We start from the raw sequence: 17,722 nt of genomic DNA on the forward strand, positions 1-17,722 counted from the left end.
GACTAATCTGAAATCTCACTTGAAGCGGCGCCACGGTGTTGTTGTGAAAGCATCTTCCAGTGTTTCTGCATCCCCGGCTTTCGCACTGCTTCAACCAGCTCCAAAAGTGGTGAGAAAAGCATTGCAAGTTTTTTTTTCCATGCGCAACAGTTCTGCTCGCTCTACGCCAATAACGAATGCTATTGCATTGTTCATCTGCAAAGATATTCAGCCTAGTGTCATGGAGAACGAAGGTTTTAAACACCTCCTCCTGTTAATTTTTATTTAATTATAATAATAATAATATTAATAATAATAATGATAAAAATAATTGGGTGTCACGGTGGCACAGTGGGTAGTTTGACCACCTCACAGCAAGAAGATTGCTGGTTTGTTATATTTTTATTAGCCTGTTGTTTACAGTGACAGTGATGTTTCAAAGCAGCATAACACTGCTAGTTCACAACCTTAAGTTTTGAATAATCAGTGGCACAATATATCTTTGTAAAACTTGTTTTCATAGTTGAAAAGTTAAATCACAATTCTTGTTGTGCAATGCTAAATTTATTTATGTTGAAAGAGTGCAAATATATACATATTTTTTTAATATATATTGCACTTATACATTCTGTTTATCTTGAAAATACTTAAATAATATGTGCTATAGGTTCTAAAATGGCCCTCTACTGTAAACTGACACTCTGGCTCTGAGAGAAGAGCCAGTTTGTAAAAAAAGTCTTGGTTTTGCTTGGTTAATAAATAATCAAACTCATTCAATGGCACAGCATCCTCTTTCACATAATCTCATAAACTTGATCTAATAAGTTAGTGCTGAAATATCGCATCGTATCGTGATATGGGTGTGAATCGTATCGTGTTGCATCGCAATATGTCACAAATGTATCGCTAATATATCGGATCGTATTCTTTGTATCGAGATGCGTATCGGATCGGCATTATAGCTTAGATGCCCAACCCTACATCAGACACATTTTACTGCCTTACTAAAGAAAAAAAAATGTATAAACATGACAAAATCATGGACAGTTATATTTCCACCAATGCTTTTCTATGGTGTCTACATTGATGTGTTTTTCATTTGATTGTGCAAAACCATATTCAAGAAAATTTAGGCCTTAAATATAAAATATAATTTTTTTTTTTAAAGAGGACAATGATTTTTTACAGCTTTAATACAATAATCTGAAAATTTCTGTTATTCGTACAATTCAGTTTAATTCTTTTAAATAATTGAAAAAATAAATAAATTATAAAGTTCTCTCTTACTCTCTGTAGGTTTGTGTGTGTGTGTTATGTATTATCAGTAATTAATAATATTAATATTTAATTTTTAGTAATTAATATTATTCTGATTCTTCTATAAAAATATTTAAATTACATAAATTACATATTAAACAAAATATTAGTTAACAAAATAATAAGAAAAAGTGGTTATTAAAAGAACTACTTAGGAGTTAATTAAAACTTGTTTATAATTAACCAAGACATGATTTATTTGAGAAATTTGCAGACTTTTTTCCTTTTTTTTATACATGTATGACTGAAAAATGAAATATGTATCATCAAATTAAATGTGATAGTAGATTGTGTTAAAGGTGTGTAATCCAAAATGCATTTTCAAATGCACAAGTCTAACATTTAAGTCAAAACATTTGAAGGAAGTGAGATCTTTAGGTCAACCAACCTTTTGCTGCATGAACTGCTCTTTCAGTTTCTGTGCTTGCTTTTTAAGGGTGCCATTCTCATGTTGTAGAGCTTCAATCTTTTTAGAGAAAAAAATGCAATCACATCCAGTTCTAAAACTCTTTACTCAAGAGCAGTTCATCATTTAGTGACTCACAAATCTCACCTGTGTCGCTTTAACCTGTACTTCCTGTCTAAGCTGGTCAAGAGTGTCCGATGCCACCAGCACTTCCTCGCCAAGCTTTTCCGCTCCCTCATCAAGCTCGCTCTTATCAGCCCGTGCGGCCTGTAGAGCCACTTCCAGGACTATTTTTTCATTTTGCAGATACTGCAGGGTTTCCTCTTTAGCAGAGGCGTCTGTCTGTAGCTCCTCCAGCTGGACCTGGAGCTCCTGATAGCGGGCCTCCAGCTGATTAAGGGCCTGTTCTTTGGTTTGGAGGGTCTCCTGAGTGGTGGTGAGCTGCTTCATCAGTTCTAGGTGCTCGCGCTGTAAAGACTCCAGCTGGGAATCTTTTTGGAAGAGAACCAGTTTGACCTGGAGGGAGAAGAATCAGTGTTTGAGTCATTAGCAGTGTTTACAAACAATTTTGTGAATTTATATTATTTGCAAGATTCAAATATTCTATAAAACATTTGCAAATAAAACATTTCCATCCCATGTTTATTAACTGTTTACATACAATATTGTGAATTTACATTATTGCAATATTAAAAATGTCAGTTCAGTTTCAGTTTCCTTTATTCTGTCATTCAAAACATCACAGTAGATGTAATGCAGAAAGAAATTACATTAGATCAACACCCATATATATAAAATTACAAAAGCTCATTAATTCTGTTGGTTTTCTGATGCTTTTTTGTTCTTTCTGGATGTTGATCTAACGTTATTTCTTCCTACTGTGATGTTTTAAATGACTATATATATATATATATATATATATATATATATATATATATATATATATATATATATATATATATGTATGTGTGTGTGTGTGTGTGTGTGTGTGTGCGCGCGTGTGTGTGTGTCTGCGTGTGTGTGTGTGTGTGTGTGTGTATTTATGCATGCATGTATGCATCTAAATATAAATATAAATATATAGTTATTTAAAATAGAAATCAATTAAAAAATTTTGATATAGGATTTAATAAATCCTTAAATAATTATTTCACAGTTTGCTATATTAGTTATGATACTGACATATGCGCTAATTTAACTGTTTATGCTCTTTTTATTACATAATGTCTATCAGTAAAATTTTAAATGTGGTCCTGTTCAAAAGTCTTATAATAACAGGATAAAAACTCATAACTACACTGATCTACTCCTCAGTCATATAAAACACTTCCATCCCATGTGAAGGAACATCATGGGAAAACTAGTGCATTTTACAAATAATTGTAAATAATTATAAATAAATAAATAAATATATATATATATATATATATATATATATATATATATATATATATATATATATAATACACACACACACACGCACGCGCGCACATACACACACACACTGACTTATAGCACTAAGGTGCTCACGGTGAGCGGAGTTCAGTTCTTTGTCGATCCTTACCCTCTCTGCCTCCCACACTTTCTTATCTATATACACTCAACTGTCCTGTCTAATAAAAAGGTGAAAAAATCCTATAAAATAATTAGAAAATAAAAACAACATCCGAGACGGTGTCAGATGAAATGGGTTCACTCATTGGTCTAGTTACAGTAACACATCATCTGTTGAAGCAAAATGACTTTGTGATGTGCAGGAATTATTTGATAAATTTACTTCCATCATAGATTAAGGAAATTTTTTTTTTAGCAGATTAAAATGTATCTGAGCTTTATGCACGACTCTGGATGCGCAATTCTGTAATTTCCAGGTATATTTTGTGAATTTTCTATTAATTTTTCTTAAACTGGAATGCCATGCAACAATCGTTTAATTTACAGTAAACAGAACAAAGTAACGTACAAACTTTTATTACACCCTCACTGAATTTCCATAATATAGGTGTGCATGCAAGTGAGCATTTAGATACCTGCTCCAGCTCTCTTTCCAGTGTTGTGGCTGTGTTGGCTAGTTTGAGAAGATGCTCTCGCTCCTCCTCAAACTCCTCCAGCTTATGCTGAAGATCTTCTTCCACCATCGTTTTGGCCTCCTGAATTTGATGTATGGCCGCTTCTTGAGTCAACATGTCCGCCTGGATAAGAATGAAGCTATTATTATTAAAGTATTTTTACAATTAATTTTTATTTAACAACTTATTTCATATTTATTAAAAAAAAGGAAAAACATAAAATAGTAACAAAACAGTTGACAGGAACTGGCAAAAAGTCAGACTGACAAAAAGTCAGGAAAAGAAAGTGTTAGTATGCTGACCTCTATGCTCTGTAGCTGTACAGCAATCCGTTCCTTTTCTTTTATAGAGCGATGATTCGTCTCCGTGAGTTTGTGAGACAGTGTGACGTTCTCAATCTTCAGATTTTCCAACACACCAAACTGAGTCATTTGACCTGCCTGAAAGTAAATATATAAATAAACTCTCTACTTTACAACCTTTTTGATACCCATCAAAAAAAATGTCTGGAATCAGAACTTTTAAAAATAGATATATTTAAACTTTTAAATTGTACATGGGTGCATTAAACACAGTAAAAACCCTTATAATGTAAAAAATAAATGGTGTTTTTTTTCTTTAAAGAATTGCATTTCAACATAGATAAAAAGAATAAATCAGCACATTACAAAAGCTGAAAGAACATGTGACCCTGAAGTAATGACTCTGAAAATTCAACCTTGAATAAATTATATTATTATAATAAACGTAAATAAATTACATTTTAAATATATTACAAAATAGAAAGTGTCATTTTAAATTGCAGTAATATTTTACAACATTATTTTTTCACAGCATTATTATCAAATAAATGAAGCATTATTGAGTGTACATAAAACACTGAAAAGTCTTACTGACTCCAAACTGGTAACATACACAGAAACATGAGTTAGAAATGAACACCCCATTATAATTCACCCATCTCCTTCCAAAATTTACAATAACTTCAACCTTCTTCAAACATAAGAACTACTTAGGCACACAATATGACGCCAGTGGCCCTTTTTTACCTGCATGTTTGCCATCTCTCCCTGCAGTCGCACTCGTGCCTCCTGTGCCAGATTGAGCTGCTGCTGGTACCAGAGGCGAAGCTGCTGCAACGAGTCCACTTCTGCCTGCGAGGTCTTCAGTCTGCTCTGGAGAGCGTTCCTCTCACTCTGGACCCGCTGTAGCTGAGTCTGCAGGCCTCCCATCTGTTGTCGCAACTCCGACACTACATCCAGAAATCAGAATGTAAACATTTTTTATAATTTTAACAATTTTAGATTAACACCAATCGTTTATTTTAAAATATTAACTTAGTATTTTCCTTTCTTTTTTGTAGTATGATTAAGTGGGCATGATCGAGGCTTCAACACTTTAATGAAAACAAATTGGTGTATCATTTTTAACAAAATCAGGGCATATTAATGTTGGTTTGGAGTTTGCTTTGAGAGTGCGCGAACAGCCAGCAAATACAAACTTACTAGAAAACTTTCTGGTGGTCATCTTTAAATTACCACTGTTTCATGGAAATGGTCAACTGTTGGTTTATGACAATGCAGACAAGACAAAATAACCGTATAAAGTCCATCATTCATATACTAAACAGTTGAGTGCACAGTGTCGAGTTTGAATCCCGGCTTGCAGGCCTTTTCTGATTTTGTCACCATCAATCTCTCTAACATTACTTCCTGTCCAACTACTACTGTCCCATCACAATAAAGGCAAAAATGCCACAAAAAAACATTTTAAAAATACATAAAGAAATTTATTTATTATTTATTTTTACATTTTTATATTTATTCATAGAAGTTTCATGCTTAATACTGTAAAGCTGCTAAAAAAAGACTATAGACGTCACTTTGAAAATAAACCTTACTTGATTAAATTCTTTCTAAACTGCTGTTTTCTCACTTCTGTTATCTGCGGTGTGTTTATATGGAAATCAAGAGGAAGGAAAACAGTACGTTTGCAGTTTATCTGTGCACTGCTTTCAGCAACATTACCAGTATCAGGGAATGTGTCTAATTTCGTGTACTAATTTGCTACGATATACTACGCTGTTCTTAAGTATAAACAGCCTACATAATGTGTTCACACCACAAATTCCAAAAAGAAAAAGTGCACTTTAAGTTCTTAATTGATACACTTTTGATGAAATAAAGTGTGAAAGTCTGGACACCTTGCTTTGTTTGGACACAAAATATGATACATTGAAAAAGATAATCAGTAACCAGTAACTATTGACTTCTACAGCATTTGTTTTTTCTAACCATGTCAATGGTTACAGTTTTTTTTTTTTTTTAAGATTTCTTTAAAAAGGGGAGTAGGGTAGAGAAATTTCCTAGAGTCAGTATTCGAACTTGGGACGCCCTGACATGCTACTGCACCATATGTCGGCGTGTTAACCCCTAGGCTATTGCGCTGACTAAAATTTCTTTCAATAGAAAAAAGAACCTCATACAAGTTCGGAACCACTTGAAGCGGAATACATAGGAAATACATATTCATTTTAGGGGAACGATCCTTTTAAGCACTCTAAATATTTATTATTATTTAACCAGATAAAACAAAAAAAAAACATTTAGATCAAGATGTCATTTAGAAGGGTGACCTGACCAAGAGGTCTGCAGCACACAGCTTCATAAGTAAAGAAAAGAAAAATTAAATTAAAAGTTTTTAAAAAATAATTGCAATAGTTTTAATACAGTTATTGGACATCAACACTGACGTTTTGAATATCCCAACTGTTTAGGTTCATCCCTCGCACTTCACCCTCACCTGTGTTGTCCTTGGCATTCAGGCTTTGCTGCATCTCCTCCACTTTGACCATCAGCCTCTGGTACTGCTCTTCAGCTACCTCCAAATCATTGCCCAACGAGGCCAAGCTGGCGTTCTTCCCTTCCAGATTGGTCTGGAGGTCCACCATGGCCTTCTCCAGTGCAGAGCAGTTGGAGCGTAGTGTCGTCACCTCTGTTTTGAGGGTGCTCTGCCTCTCCTGACCGGCCTGGGTCTGCTCCACCTGGGCCTTCAACTGAGCATTTACTGTGGCCAGCTGAGCCTGGAGCTCCGTCTTTTCTTTTAAAGCCTGAAAGAGGAGAATGTTAAATTATAGTCTTGTAGAATCCTGTTATAAATTATAGAATATATCAATTCTATATAACATATAACAATTAACAAACACATACAGTTGAAGTCAAAATGATTAGTTCTCCTGAATTATTAGCCCACTTGTATATTTTTCTCCCCAACTTCTGTTTAACAGGAAGAAGATTTCTTTCAACACTTTTCTAAACATAATCATTTTAATAACTAATTTCTAATAATGGATTTCTTTCATCTTTTCCATGACGACAGTATATTATATTTTTCAAGATACTAGTGTATAGCTTAAAGTGCAATTAAAAGGCTTAACATGGTTGATAAGGTTAACTAGACAAGTTCGGGTAATTAGGCAAGTCATTGTATAACAGTGATTTGCTCTGTAGACAATCGAAAAAACATTGCTAAAGGGGGTTATAATTGTTTCAAAAAATAAAAAAATGCATTTATTGTAGCCAACATAATACAAATAAGACTTTCTGTAGAAGAAAAAATATAGCAAACACTGTGAAAAATGACTCGCTCTGTTAAACATCATTTGCTAATAATTTTACAATCACAGGAGGGCTAATCATTTTGACTTGTTTCTGTAAAACTGTATATAAACAATTAATTTTTTTTTTGTTTTGCACAAGATTTTTTTAAAATAAATTAATACTATTATTCAGCAAGAATTCATCAAAAACACCTAAATGTTTAATGAAGGTTTCAATATTGATAATATTAAGTATTAAAATTGGCACATCAGAATGATTTCTGAAGGATCAAGTGACCCCAATGTTTCCATACTATATAGTATGTTGAAAACAGTATGCGAGCAGAGTAGCATGTCTGAATTTATAGTATTCGAGAGTACCTGGATGAGATACTACTTCCAGTGAGATTTTGAAGTGCGCATCCAATAAAAGCTTCATTTATACTACATTCATACTATATAGCAGTGGTCCTTAACCACTGTGCCGCGGACCAGTACTGAGGTTTCTGTAGACAATCGAAAAAAAATAGTGCTTTTACAGAAATAACCAGTATCGGTCCGTGGATCAATTGGTACTGGGCTGCACAAGTGAACTGCCAAGGAATAGGTCCACAACCCATTTATCAACGTATGAGGTGAATCCAGCATGTCTGCGCAAGAAGATCAACTGCTGGAGATCGCAAATGACAGCGGCCTTTTAGGGGTCGTTCGCATAATGCGTCTTTTCAAGAGTTTGCACAAGTTCGTTGTTTACAATGGTAGTGCGCAGCTGGCATAATGCGCTCGTGCCTTCCAGACCAGATGCACCCAGTTGAATGAATAAATGAACGAGTGCACCGCAAGTCACGTGACAAGAATTGACCGATCAGCTTCAGTTTGTATGGAAAATACTAATTTCAGTAAAACTAATTATCTCAGACAAACACAGAAGACCCAAACACTGCAGTGCTTTGTAATTTTCTCCTTAAATAAATCTTCTATTAGAGTGACAGCAATGTTTTGTCAGCTTCCTCTAAGAAAATGTTTGTTAGTCGACTACAGAACCCACCCAATAAGGGGTAAAAAGCAACGTTTTAAAATTACTTTTAAAAAACTTCTAAAAACAATCCAATAAATCACTCCCGACTTCTAAACACTATGTAGTTCAAAAATTTGTGAAATGTAGGAACTAAGTACAATTAAACCAGGAAATAGTTTTAAAATAAAACAATACTCTTTATATTATATAACCATTATATTATTGTCCACTTAATCCCATCCAGTCAATCCTATTAACTCACCTGACTGGCCTCGGAGGAGAGAGACTCCAGTTGTCCTTCTAACCTCATTTTCTCTTTCAGCACTTGCAGCATTTCATCATGAGTCCCCATCACAGAACTCCCATACGACACACTGCAAAAAGACAATTCAGCACGCAACATGAGGCTTTAATAGGCTGCCTTCATGACAGGTAATAACGTTCTCCTAAAGCCCTAAACCAGGGGTGCATAACCTGGGACCTGGAGGGCTGGTGTCCTACATATTTTAGTTCCAACTCTAATTAAATACCCATAAACTAGCTAATCAAGCTTTTTCTATGTATGCTAGAGTTCCATACAGGTGGGTTGAAGTTGAAGCTAAACTATGCAAGACAGTGGCCCTCCAGGATCGAGTTCGGACACCCCTGCCCTTAACAGATCTACAAGAATGGACTAACAGATGGAAATGGTGTCCTCATACCTGCTGGAGAAGCTGTCCCTGCGACTGCGAGGCTCCACGCTGCCCTCTCTGTCCTGCTCGAGCTCCTCCATGTGCCTTTCTTCAGTCGCAGCCTGCAGGACTTCCTGAAGTGACGGAAAGTGGCCCATGGCTTCAGCAGCAATCTCTCTCCCTTCAACAGTATATGGAGCCTTTGGCCTGTTCACTATTGCAGATAACATATTATACGTTCCTGTAGTAGACACGCTACTATAGGATGAGCTATCGCTGTCATTGCCGTCAGCTCTGAAGCCTGATTCGCTGCCATCCACCTCAGAGATGTTGTCTCTGATCAGCTGAGATGATTCTGAATGGTTGTTGGCTTCTGAGCTGATGCTGATTTCAGAAACGGTGGAGACGGAGCTGATGGTGGAATGCAGGGAGGTAAACGACGAGTCAGCAGATGCAGAAACTGCTCCACCAGAACCTTCAGATTCAGGAGTTTTGTAGTCAGCGAGAGAGTGGATCTTGCTGGAGCGAGATGATTTGGATTTTTTCTCCCTGCTGGAAGGGATTCCCAGGCTTCCAAGTTTGGGACCACGAGGAACGCTGGTGCGCAAGAAAGAGTATTCTTTAGTCATGGCGACAGTATTGGCCCGTGGGAGACCTTCAGGGTGGAGCATAAGCTCTGGGTCCAAAGTGCTAAATGGCCGGCTTTTAGGAGTGGACCGTCGGGTCTGGATAAGACAAATAAGACAGCATGTAAAACTGGAAACAGTTAGAGCATTTGGATTATGGTAGACAGTGTAAATTTATGTCCACCTATCTCTAACATCTAAAATTACCCCATTTTGAAATTAATCATGCTTCACCATTTTGTTGCACAGTAGAAAAAAAATTGGGTATTATGTTAGATGTATGTGGACTCTATGGATTTAATTTTAGACCATCTAAAAATAAAATAAAATAAAATAAAAAATAAATCACTTTTTATCCTTTTGTTAGTAAAAATAACTGGGGCAAATTTTATTTATGTTAGATGTAGGTGGATGTAGGTATTCTGATTTGTTTTTTGTGCTATTATATGATTTCAGAAGACATGAAAAATAGTACACATGGTACTTGTACTACCTCTATAAATAAAATAAACAAACAAATAAAATACATTTTAATTCAATTTTAAAAAATTATAAAATAACAATAAATAAATAAACAAATAAATCATTCTTCAACCTTTTTTATGTATAGTAGAAACAACTGGAGTAATTTTATTTATGTTAGATGTAGGTGAACTCTACGGATATAATGTTAGACTGTCTTACAATTGAAAAAAAATAATTCTTCACCCTTTTGTTGCATAGTATAAGAAATTGGCGTACATTTATTTATGTTAAATGTAGGTGGACTAGGGATTTAAACTTAGACTTTATTACAAATAAAACAAAATGAAATACAATAAAATATACCATTCTCCACCCTTTTGTTGCATAGTAGAAATAATCGGTGTAATTTTATTTATGTTAGATGTAGGTGGACTCTGGATTTAATCTTAACCCATCTAACAAATAAAATAAAAAATATAAACTAAAAAATATAAACCATTATTTACCCTTTTTGTTAGTAGAAAAAATTGGAGTTATATTATTTTTGTTAAATGTAGGTGAAGTGTATGGATTTAATCTTTGACTGTCTCACAAATAAAATAAAATATAATAAAATAAAAGGTTTTCATGCTATAATATGATTTCAGAAGACTTGAAATGTATTACACAAGGTTAATGTACCACTTTTATGGTGCTTTTTTGTATTCAGGGGTTGACAGCATCCATTCACTGTCATTGTATGGAACATTTTCTTCTGTGCTTCACAGAAAAATCAAAGTCGGCATGGAATGAGGGCGAGTAAACGATGCCAATTTTCTTTTTTGTCCCCCCAGTAAACTAGTCATTTACTTCAATATCAGTCATTTGACAGAAAGTGACAGTTCTCATTTGCTGACTCACTCGCTCTGTGTGCCGCTGTGCTCTGTATTGTTTGAGCTGTTCCTCTAGTCGTCTGCGAGCTTCCTGACGGATTTTTTCTTCATTTTCCATCTCCACACATGGGTCAGTTGATGCTATGAGAAAGACATGGTCAACAAATGCAGGGAAAAAAAAATCTATAACAAAATGAAATTTTTACATATTGTCAACCAAGCTGTACAGGACTGAGTGCAACAGGCTAAACTCTTCAATCCCGAAACATGCTTGTTTGACAACTATATTTCTAGGGATGGAAATTGACAACTGGTTCATTTTTATATTGAAGAACTAAATGGTTCTGTTATAAAATGCAATATATAGTCATGCTAAACTGTCAGTTGATGGGGAAAAATCTATCATATATTTAGACTTTCAGAGCAGGCAAATGCATTTTTTGGTGGTTTACATGCCATTTACACATTGCAAAGTCCTTGATTTTAAAAATACTACATGGCCCTGTTTGAACTTGGCATTAAGATGATTTTTTGCCATTTCAAAAATAGGTGGACTAAGCAAAGTTCACATCTACATAGGGTCCAGTGCTTTCCACGGGCAGCCCAGGTATTTTAACAGCCGCCCAAGTATATTTAGTGACACATTTTTTACTATTATTATCATCCTATAGCACTTTTTTTGTATCCGCCCAATGTAATGAAACATCCGTGATCGATTAAGTAGTGGAAAATCTTCTCTCGTTTACCCGTTTTGCTATGTCCGCACGAGACCTGATACCACTTCCACAGACACTGGCAAGACAATCTTACATGCTCTGCAGACTCACAGAGATGCACCTTTTTGGGACTTAAAAAATTAGTCTGGCTATGGTTTCTAAATCTCCTAAAATGTTCAGGACTCTTAGTCGATTAGTCGTTAACCGTATGCGTTTTTGCATTACCTTTTTACTTAAGCCTACTTTCACTTGGCTTCACAGCTGACTGCACACATAGATAAACATTAAACAATTAACTCTTTAATTTAAATGACTGAACTAAAAATTCAACTATAGGCGAGGATGAAATGACTGGTCTAAACTCGCTGCAAATTAACAGTTATTCAGCGCAGATGCCTCATTTAAATAATCTACACATTTAAATCTTTTATAGTTATTATAATTTTTAGAGATATTGTCTGTTTTTATTCCCTTTCCTGTCATTTAATTCTCAAATTCTGTACATTACTTTAATAATGTCAATGTATAACAGGCAATTTTATATACAAATCTAAAATGCTATATTATTCGAGTTCGCTTTGAACTTGAAAGAGAGAGAAACAAGTTTTACCTGTCAGAGGGTGCACATGGCTCCTGAGTAGTATAAAAGTAAGCGAAATAGTGGATTTCTTTTCTATTTCAACTGTTTTTTTTATTTAACCCACTGAAAAGAAATTTTTAAAGCAGTATCATAATAAATACAATTATTGTTAAAAAAATTTAATTATGCTTTGTTTGTTGCATATAGTCGACTATTTACAGTTAGGGCCATAAATATTTGGACATTGACACAATTCTATCATTTTTAGCTCTATACACCACAATGGATTTAAAATTAAATGAGGTGACAAATGAGGGAATAACACACAACTGGCCTTGGACCAGCTTAAAAGCCAACTGTTCAGTTACTTTTGGACCCTTAACAAGTGGGAGGCACAAATGCAAACTGTTGTAATTCCTACACCGTTCACCTGATTTGGATGTAAATACCCTCAAATTAAATTTGGAAGTCTGCAGTTATGTTTGTTCATTTCAAATCCATTGTGTTGGTCTATAGAGCTAAAAATGTTAGAATTCTCAATCCGGCTATCACCGCAAGTACATTTCAAACCTGTGGGAAGCACTGTGACCACTTTCAGAAGCTGTCGTGCTGCTTTCATAGTTAAAAACTACGAAATTTTATTCTATAATTTTATTTGTATTGTATTTATATGTATTTAATGGCCAAATTCCTTCAAAAAGTCTCAAAAGACTGGCTACTTTCTGCCTACTCATCTAACATGTGACCATTTACACATATTGTGAGAAAGTGCACTAAAACAGTATACCAAACACTTAGATTAGTGTTTGGTATACACTTAGACTAACCCTAGAAACAAAACTGTAGCCACCATCAATGAAATCCAAACACCAGCATTCACAAGACTTGTATTTGACTGAACACCATGTGAAAACAGGGCCAAAGAATCATTCACTGGAAAACTGTTAAGAGGAAATGGAACCATAATAACCAGAATGTCTCATGATTTCCATCCCTAGTCATTGGAAGAGTGAAGCTTCATGCTGGTCCTGGTACAGAAAACACTACGTGAGCTTTGCAACCCATTATAAGCCATACCAGCTGCCTTAATCAGAGGAAGAGAAGAAGCACACTTCGGAGTCTGCATCGGTTAGTTTGTATTAGTTCAGCAATTTTCCAAATCCAAGCCAAATAACAACGTGCATCTTTTGTCTTGTAACTTTTCTGGAATCAACAACAAGCACCAACAGCCCCAGGATCGCAATCGGCATAAATCAAAACACCCATAATCACAGCGACAGGGGAGACTAATTAGCCTTTTATTAATTACGTAAGGAGATTCACCCCAAAAAATCTCTCTGCAAGCCAAAACTGAGGAGCAGGCAAATAAACAGAGTACACCAAACAGGAAGAGTTAGCCTTGAAAGCCAAACTGAGGGGAATTACAACACAAGGGAAGAGGGTGATTTGGTGGTGGTGGTTGGGGGTTATCCAGTATCATGTGCTTACACAATTCAGTCTCCTGCATAGGAATACTTAGTCTGAGCGATTGCAACGCGTCACCCGTGTGAACAGAGCCCTCAGACCTCTCTAGGCTGTCAGGGAAAGAGACCACACCTGGATCCAGCTCTGTGCTCGGAGAAGAGTCGGAAAGGCGGCTGCCTGGGGATGGAGTTGCCGAAGGTGGGGTGCTGCCTCCACCAACGTCCTGACCCTCCACCATGGCCTCTCCGTTTGGCAACAGCTCTGCTTTGACGTGACCTACAACACAGAGAAGAGATTCAGCAAAGAGCGTTCAATTATATCTGTATTTAAAAAGTCAGATTTAATGGTTAAACAGACAAAAAGTCGAAAGTTGCAAAAACTTTTCATTTTTGCATGTTAATGTATCTTGACTAAACAAAATCGTTAATAGGGGCTATGCATGGGATGATAGCCGGATTCAAAGGTCCCGTAAAATGCTTTGAAATGTGCATTTTTATTCAGTGTTTGAAGTCATCTCAACCGAAACACGAAGAGAGGGTGGGAAATAGTGTAGCTCCTTCCCTTTTTAAAAACAGCCAGTAGCCTTTTGTTTAATCACCGCTCTGCCGAGATTGGTTAAACTCAAGCACATTAAATGTAAAGCATATGTGAAGCGTCTTGAAAGGGGGTGGGACATGAGAGCATTTGATTGGTTATGATTTGTTGAGAAACTGAAGTATGGGTTCATGTGAATAAAACCATTGATCGATTTAGGCGGAAGTGACAAACTATTTTATTTATTTATACAGGGACAATGTACAACATGATATATTGTGCCAGAGTTATCTATGAAGCTAATTTACATCCGTAGTCGCTGGGCAGGAAGTATTAACAAGTTTAACAGTAAAAAATAATACAATATACACTTACAGTACATCACTGTGAATAAAATGCAATCAAATCAGTGGCCAAATTTTAAGAAGTTTTAAAATGATTAAAACTGGTACTCTCTCTAATATGCATATGAGCAATTCCAGCGTTATGGATGTGACATTTGCAGTAAAAACTCAACACATAGATTGACAGAGAAAGTATATGTTAACATTATATTGACAAATTTGATTATATTTTCTAGAGAAACTAGCCACAGAGTTATGGGAGCAGAAAAATATCAATCTGTAAACGTGTTTTGTACTTTAAATGTGGAAAATAAGCATGCGTTATGGATGTGACAAAAAAAGTCTGCGAGTTTACAGTATACAACACACTTTGTAGAAATTATGTGAATTAAACTGCACAACCCAAAAGAAATAATGCTAATCAAAAGGATTTGAGTCGGCTCTCTATAAAACAAAAATTATTGATTTTATTTAATTTAATATTTTCACATTTCTGATGAAAAAGTGTTGTTATGGATGTGACATCTCTCTGTTATGGATGTGACGCATGTGAAATTACCATTTGTGTGACTTTGGTAAATCAAATAGTAATAGTTTGAAAACATTAACAGATGCTTTTTGAGTATTTTTAAAGTACTGTAAAATACTTGCCTACACAAACAACCCAGAAATGGTTTCTGTATTTTGGTAAAAACGTAATTTTTTTTCATGGCAAGGTTGACATTTGCACGGAATTGCTCATATGTATTTTATTCCAGCTTTCTGCTGCTCTGACTGAAAAGAACTGATTGTCCAAAAGCAGTTCTCTTGAGTTTAACGGAACAATCACCTCTAACCGATGGATCTAGTCTGTCTTATATTGTCCTTGCAGACAATCACACATTGTTTGAGAGGTGGTGGTGCAAGATTGTTAAATATTTTAGACATTAAACACAAATCAGCATAAAATAAGAAACTGTGGAATGTTAGTAATTTATGTTGATCAATGCAGCTGCAGTAATGATCATTGGCTTTTTAGCTAAAATTCAGCCAAAAGTAACTGGTGCCTGATGTTTCTATAAGTCCTCAGGCTTGCTATAGCACTTTTGGATACCTTCTTAAAGTGTTTTTTTTTAATCAATAATTATACCTAAATATTTAAAATGCTCAACTATATTTATTACTTCTCTATTAACTAAAATGTCTGAGTAATGCTCCTCATTTTCCTTAATTGAAAAAAAAAAATCCCACAGTTTTACTTGCTTAACTACAAGCTTTAAATATAAATATATCAGTTGTATAGCTTACAAACACAAATTGTCACTGTTTTGGAGAACACTAGCTTTTAGATTATCTTAAAAACTAACAATATTTGTTTCATGGGATCTTTAGGTTTACAGTCGTTTGGAAAGGTTTTGGTTTTAAAACTGCAAAAATTTTCTGTTATACCAGTCCCCTATGGTACATGTAATTTTTTTAACATGTTTTTATGAAGATTTTATTTAGCTTTTAGGGCTTACTTTAAATTCAAAGAAAAGAAAGATATCCAAAAATCTGAGTTTTAAAAACTAATGAAGAAGTCAATAATTTAATTTAATTATTTAGCCTGACTATTTACTGTTTCAACATATTATTTATGATTCTTACAATACAATATATTGTGTTTGCTATGCATGTCATTCACTCTCGCCTGTAATTATAACATAACAATTACAACAACAATTGATCTTATTTGTCCATTTCCCTTTTCAGTTTTCTATTGGTTGAGGTGTTGACGTTAGCTTTTAAAAACGAACCGAAGCAGACTTCTCCCTCTCGCTCATTCTTTCATGCCACCACAGCTTCTTTCTTCTTCACCGCTTTACTGCTGTGTTTTCCTTTATACTTTTCTTTTGATATTTGTTTGGAGTGGGGAGTCCCAACCTGATTTAGGTTTCTTTGGTTGGTAATATTAAATCGTTAGGCTCTCCATAATTTGTCATTTTGGATTGTTTTGCTGATTATGTTATGGTAATAAATAATTTAGTTGGAGCACTTTGGCAGTTCTTTATTTATGTTACGTTGTCTTAGAATCACAAGTCATACTAAAGTAGTTACCGAAAAAGTGTTCAATGGGAAACTTTTTTTGTTTTTATACCCAGATATTTTAGAAGAACATATTTTAGTCGCCGCCAATAGCCTAGTGGTTAGTGTGTTGACACATTAGTGTGTCCGAGGTGCTCGCAGCGACCCAAGTTCGATTCCCGTCTCGAGGTCCTTTGCTGATCCTTCCCCTATCTCTGCTCCCCACACTTTCCCGTCTCTACATCTCCACTGTCCTATTAATAAAGGTGAAAACCCCGAAAAAATAATTATAAAAAATATATATACATATTTTAAAAGCAGTTATCACACGTGGTACCGTGAAACTGTGATATTTTTATCCAAGGTACCATAAAATCCTATACTGGCTCATGCCTAGTAGGGGCAGAGCTTTTTTTTTTGTGCATCATTCCTTCATAGCAAACTAACAATAATGGTATGTTTCCACAACATCTTGAAAACTGCACTTAGTGCTGCTCTAGGGCATATGAAATTTTAGGGCTGAGTACACCTGTTTTATTCCGGAAGACAGTTTGTTCACAGATTTATCACGTGCATTGTTTATTGCTTCAAATAATTGATCAATAAATAAACAAAAAGGCACAGATGGTTCAATATGTTGCGTAAGGGATACAATCTCAAAGCAAGTGATTTCAGCACAGCAATCCAGCAAACATTTGTAAACGTGTCAGAACCCTGCCTTGCCTACTTTTTACAGTGATTGGCATTTTTTTAGTTGACGTTTACATAAATGAGAAATCCCCAACATTTGTGATGCTGTAAGCTACTCTCCACGCTTCCTCTGTGCTGCTTTCAATCCCATAATGCACTGCATGAGCGTTTACACTTAAATACCCCAAGAAATCAAAACGAACCATAATATTTTGTTAGCTCACAATGCCAGTTTTGTGGTGAACAATTCATCTGTGCAATTCATCTGTGAACATTTGTTTGCATTTGTAATTTAAAAGTAAAACCTGAAAGTGCACTTCATGGTTTTTT

The 17,722-nt window shown here is 35.2% G+C and overlaps 1 protein-coding gene across 3 annotated transcripts in view; it reads right to left on the minus strand.

The window, feature by feature from the left end:
- golga3 (golgin A3) overlaps nucleotides 1-17,722 on the minus strand; it is a 40,790-nt gene that overhangs the window by 18,145 nt on the left and 4,923 nt on the right. For 2 of the 3 annotated variants that reach the window (NM_001128545.1, XM_005165081.6), the window contains exons 3-12: nucleotides 13,806-14,057; nucleotides 11,050-11,162; nucleotides 9,089-9,783; nucleotides 8,650-8,761; nucleotides 6,574-6,880; nucleotides 4,821-5,023; nucleotides 4,074-4,211; nucleotides 3,733-3,894; nucleotides 1,850-2,218; nucleotides 1,685-1,762 (exon numbers count right to left, since the gene is read on the minus strand). In NM_001128545.1, the coding sequence (NP_001122017.1) occupies nucleotides 1,685-1,762; nucleotides 1,850-2,218; nucleotides 3,733-3,894; nucleotides 4,074-4,211; nucleotides 4,821-5,023; nucleotides 6,574-6,880; nucleotides 8,650-8,761; nucleotides 9,089-9,783; nucleotides 11,050-11,162; nucleotides 13,806-14,057 (2,429 nt within the window). The remainder of the gene's footprint in view (nucleotides 1-1,684; nucleotides 1,763-1,849; nucleotides 2,219-3,732; nucleotides 3,895-4,073; nucleotides 4,212-4,820; nucleotides 5,024-6,573; nucleotides 6,881-8,649; nucleotides 8,762-9,088; nucleotides 9,784-11,049; nucleotides 11,163-13,805; nucleotides 14,058-17,722) is intronic. The other variant, XM_005165082.6, reaches the window with a different exon arrangement.

The sequence above is a fragment of the Danio rerio genome, chromosome 5, assembly GCF_049306965.1.
Source record: "Danio rerio strain Tuebingen ecotype United States chromosome 5, GRCz12tu, whole genome shotgun sequence".
In the NCBI taxonomy this organism is placed as follows: domain Eukaryota; kingdom Metazoa; phylum Chordata; class Actinopteri; order Cypriniformes; family Danionidae; genus Danio; species Danio rerio.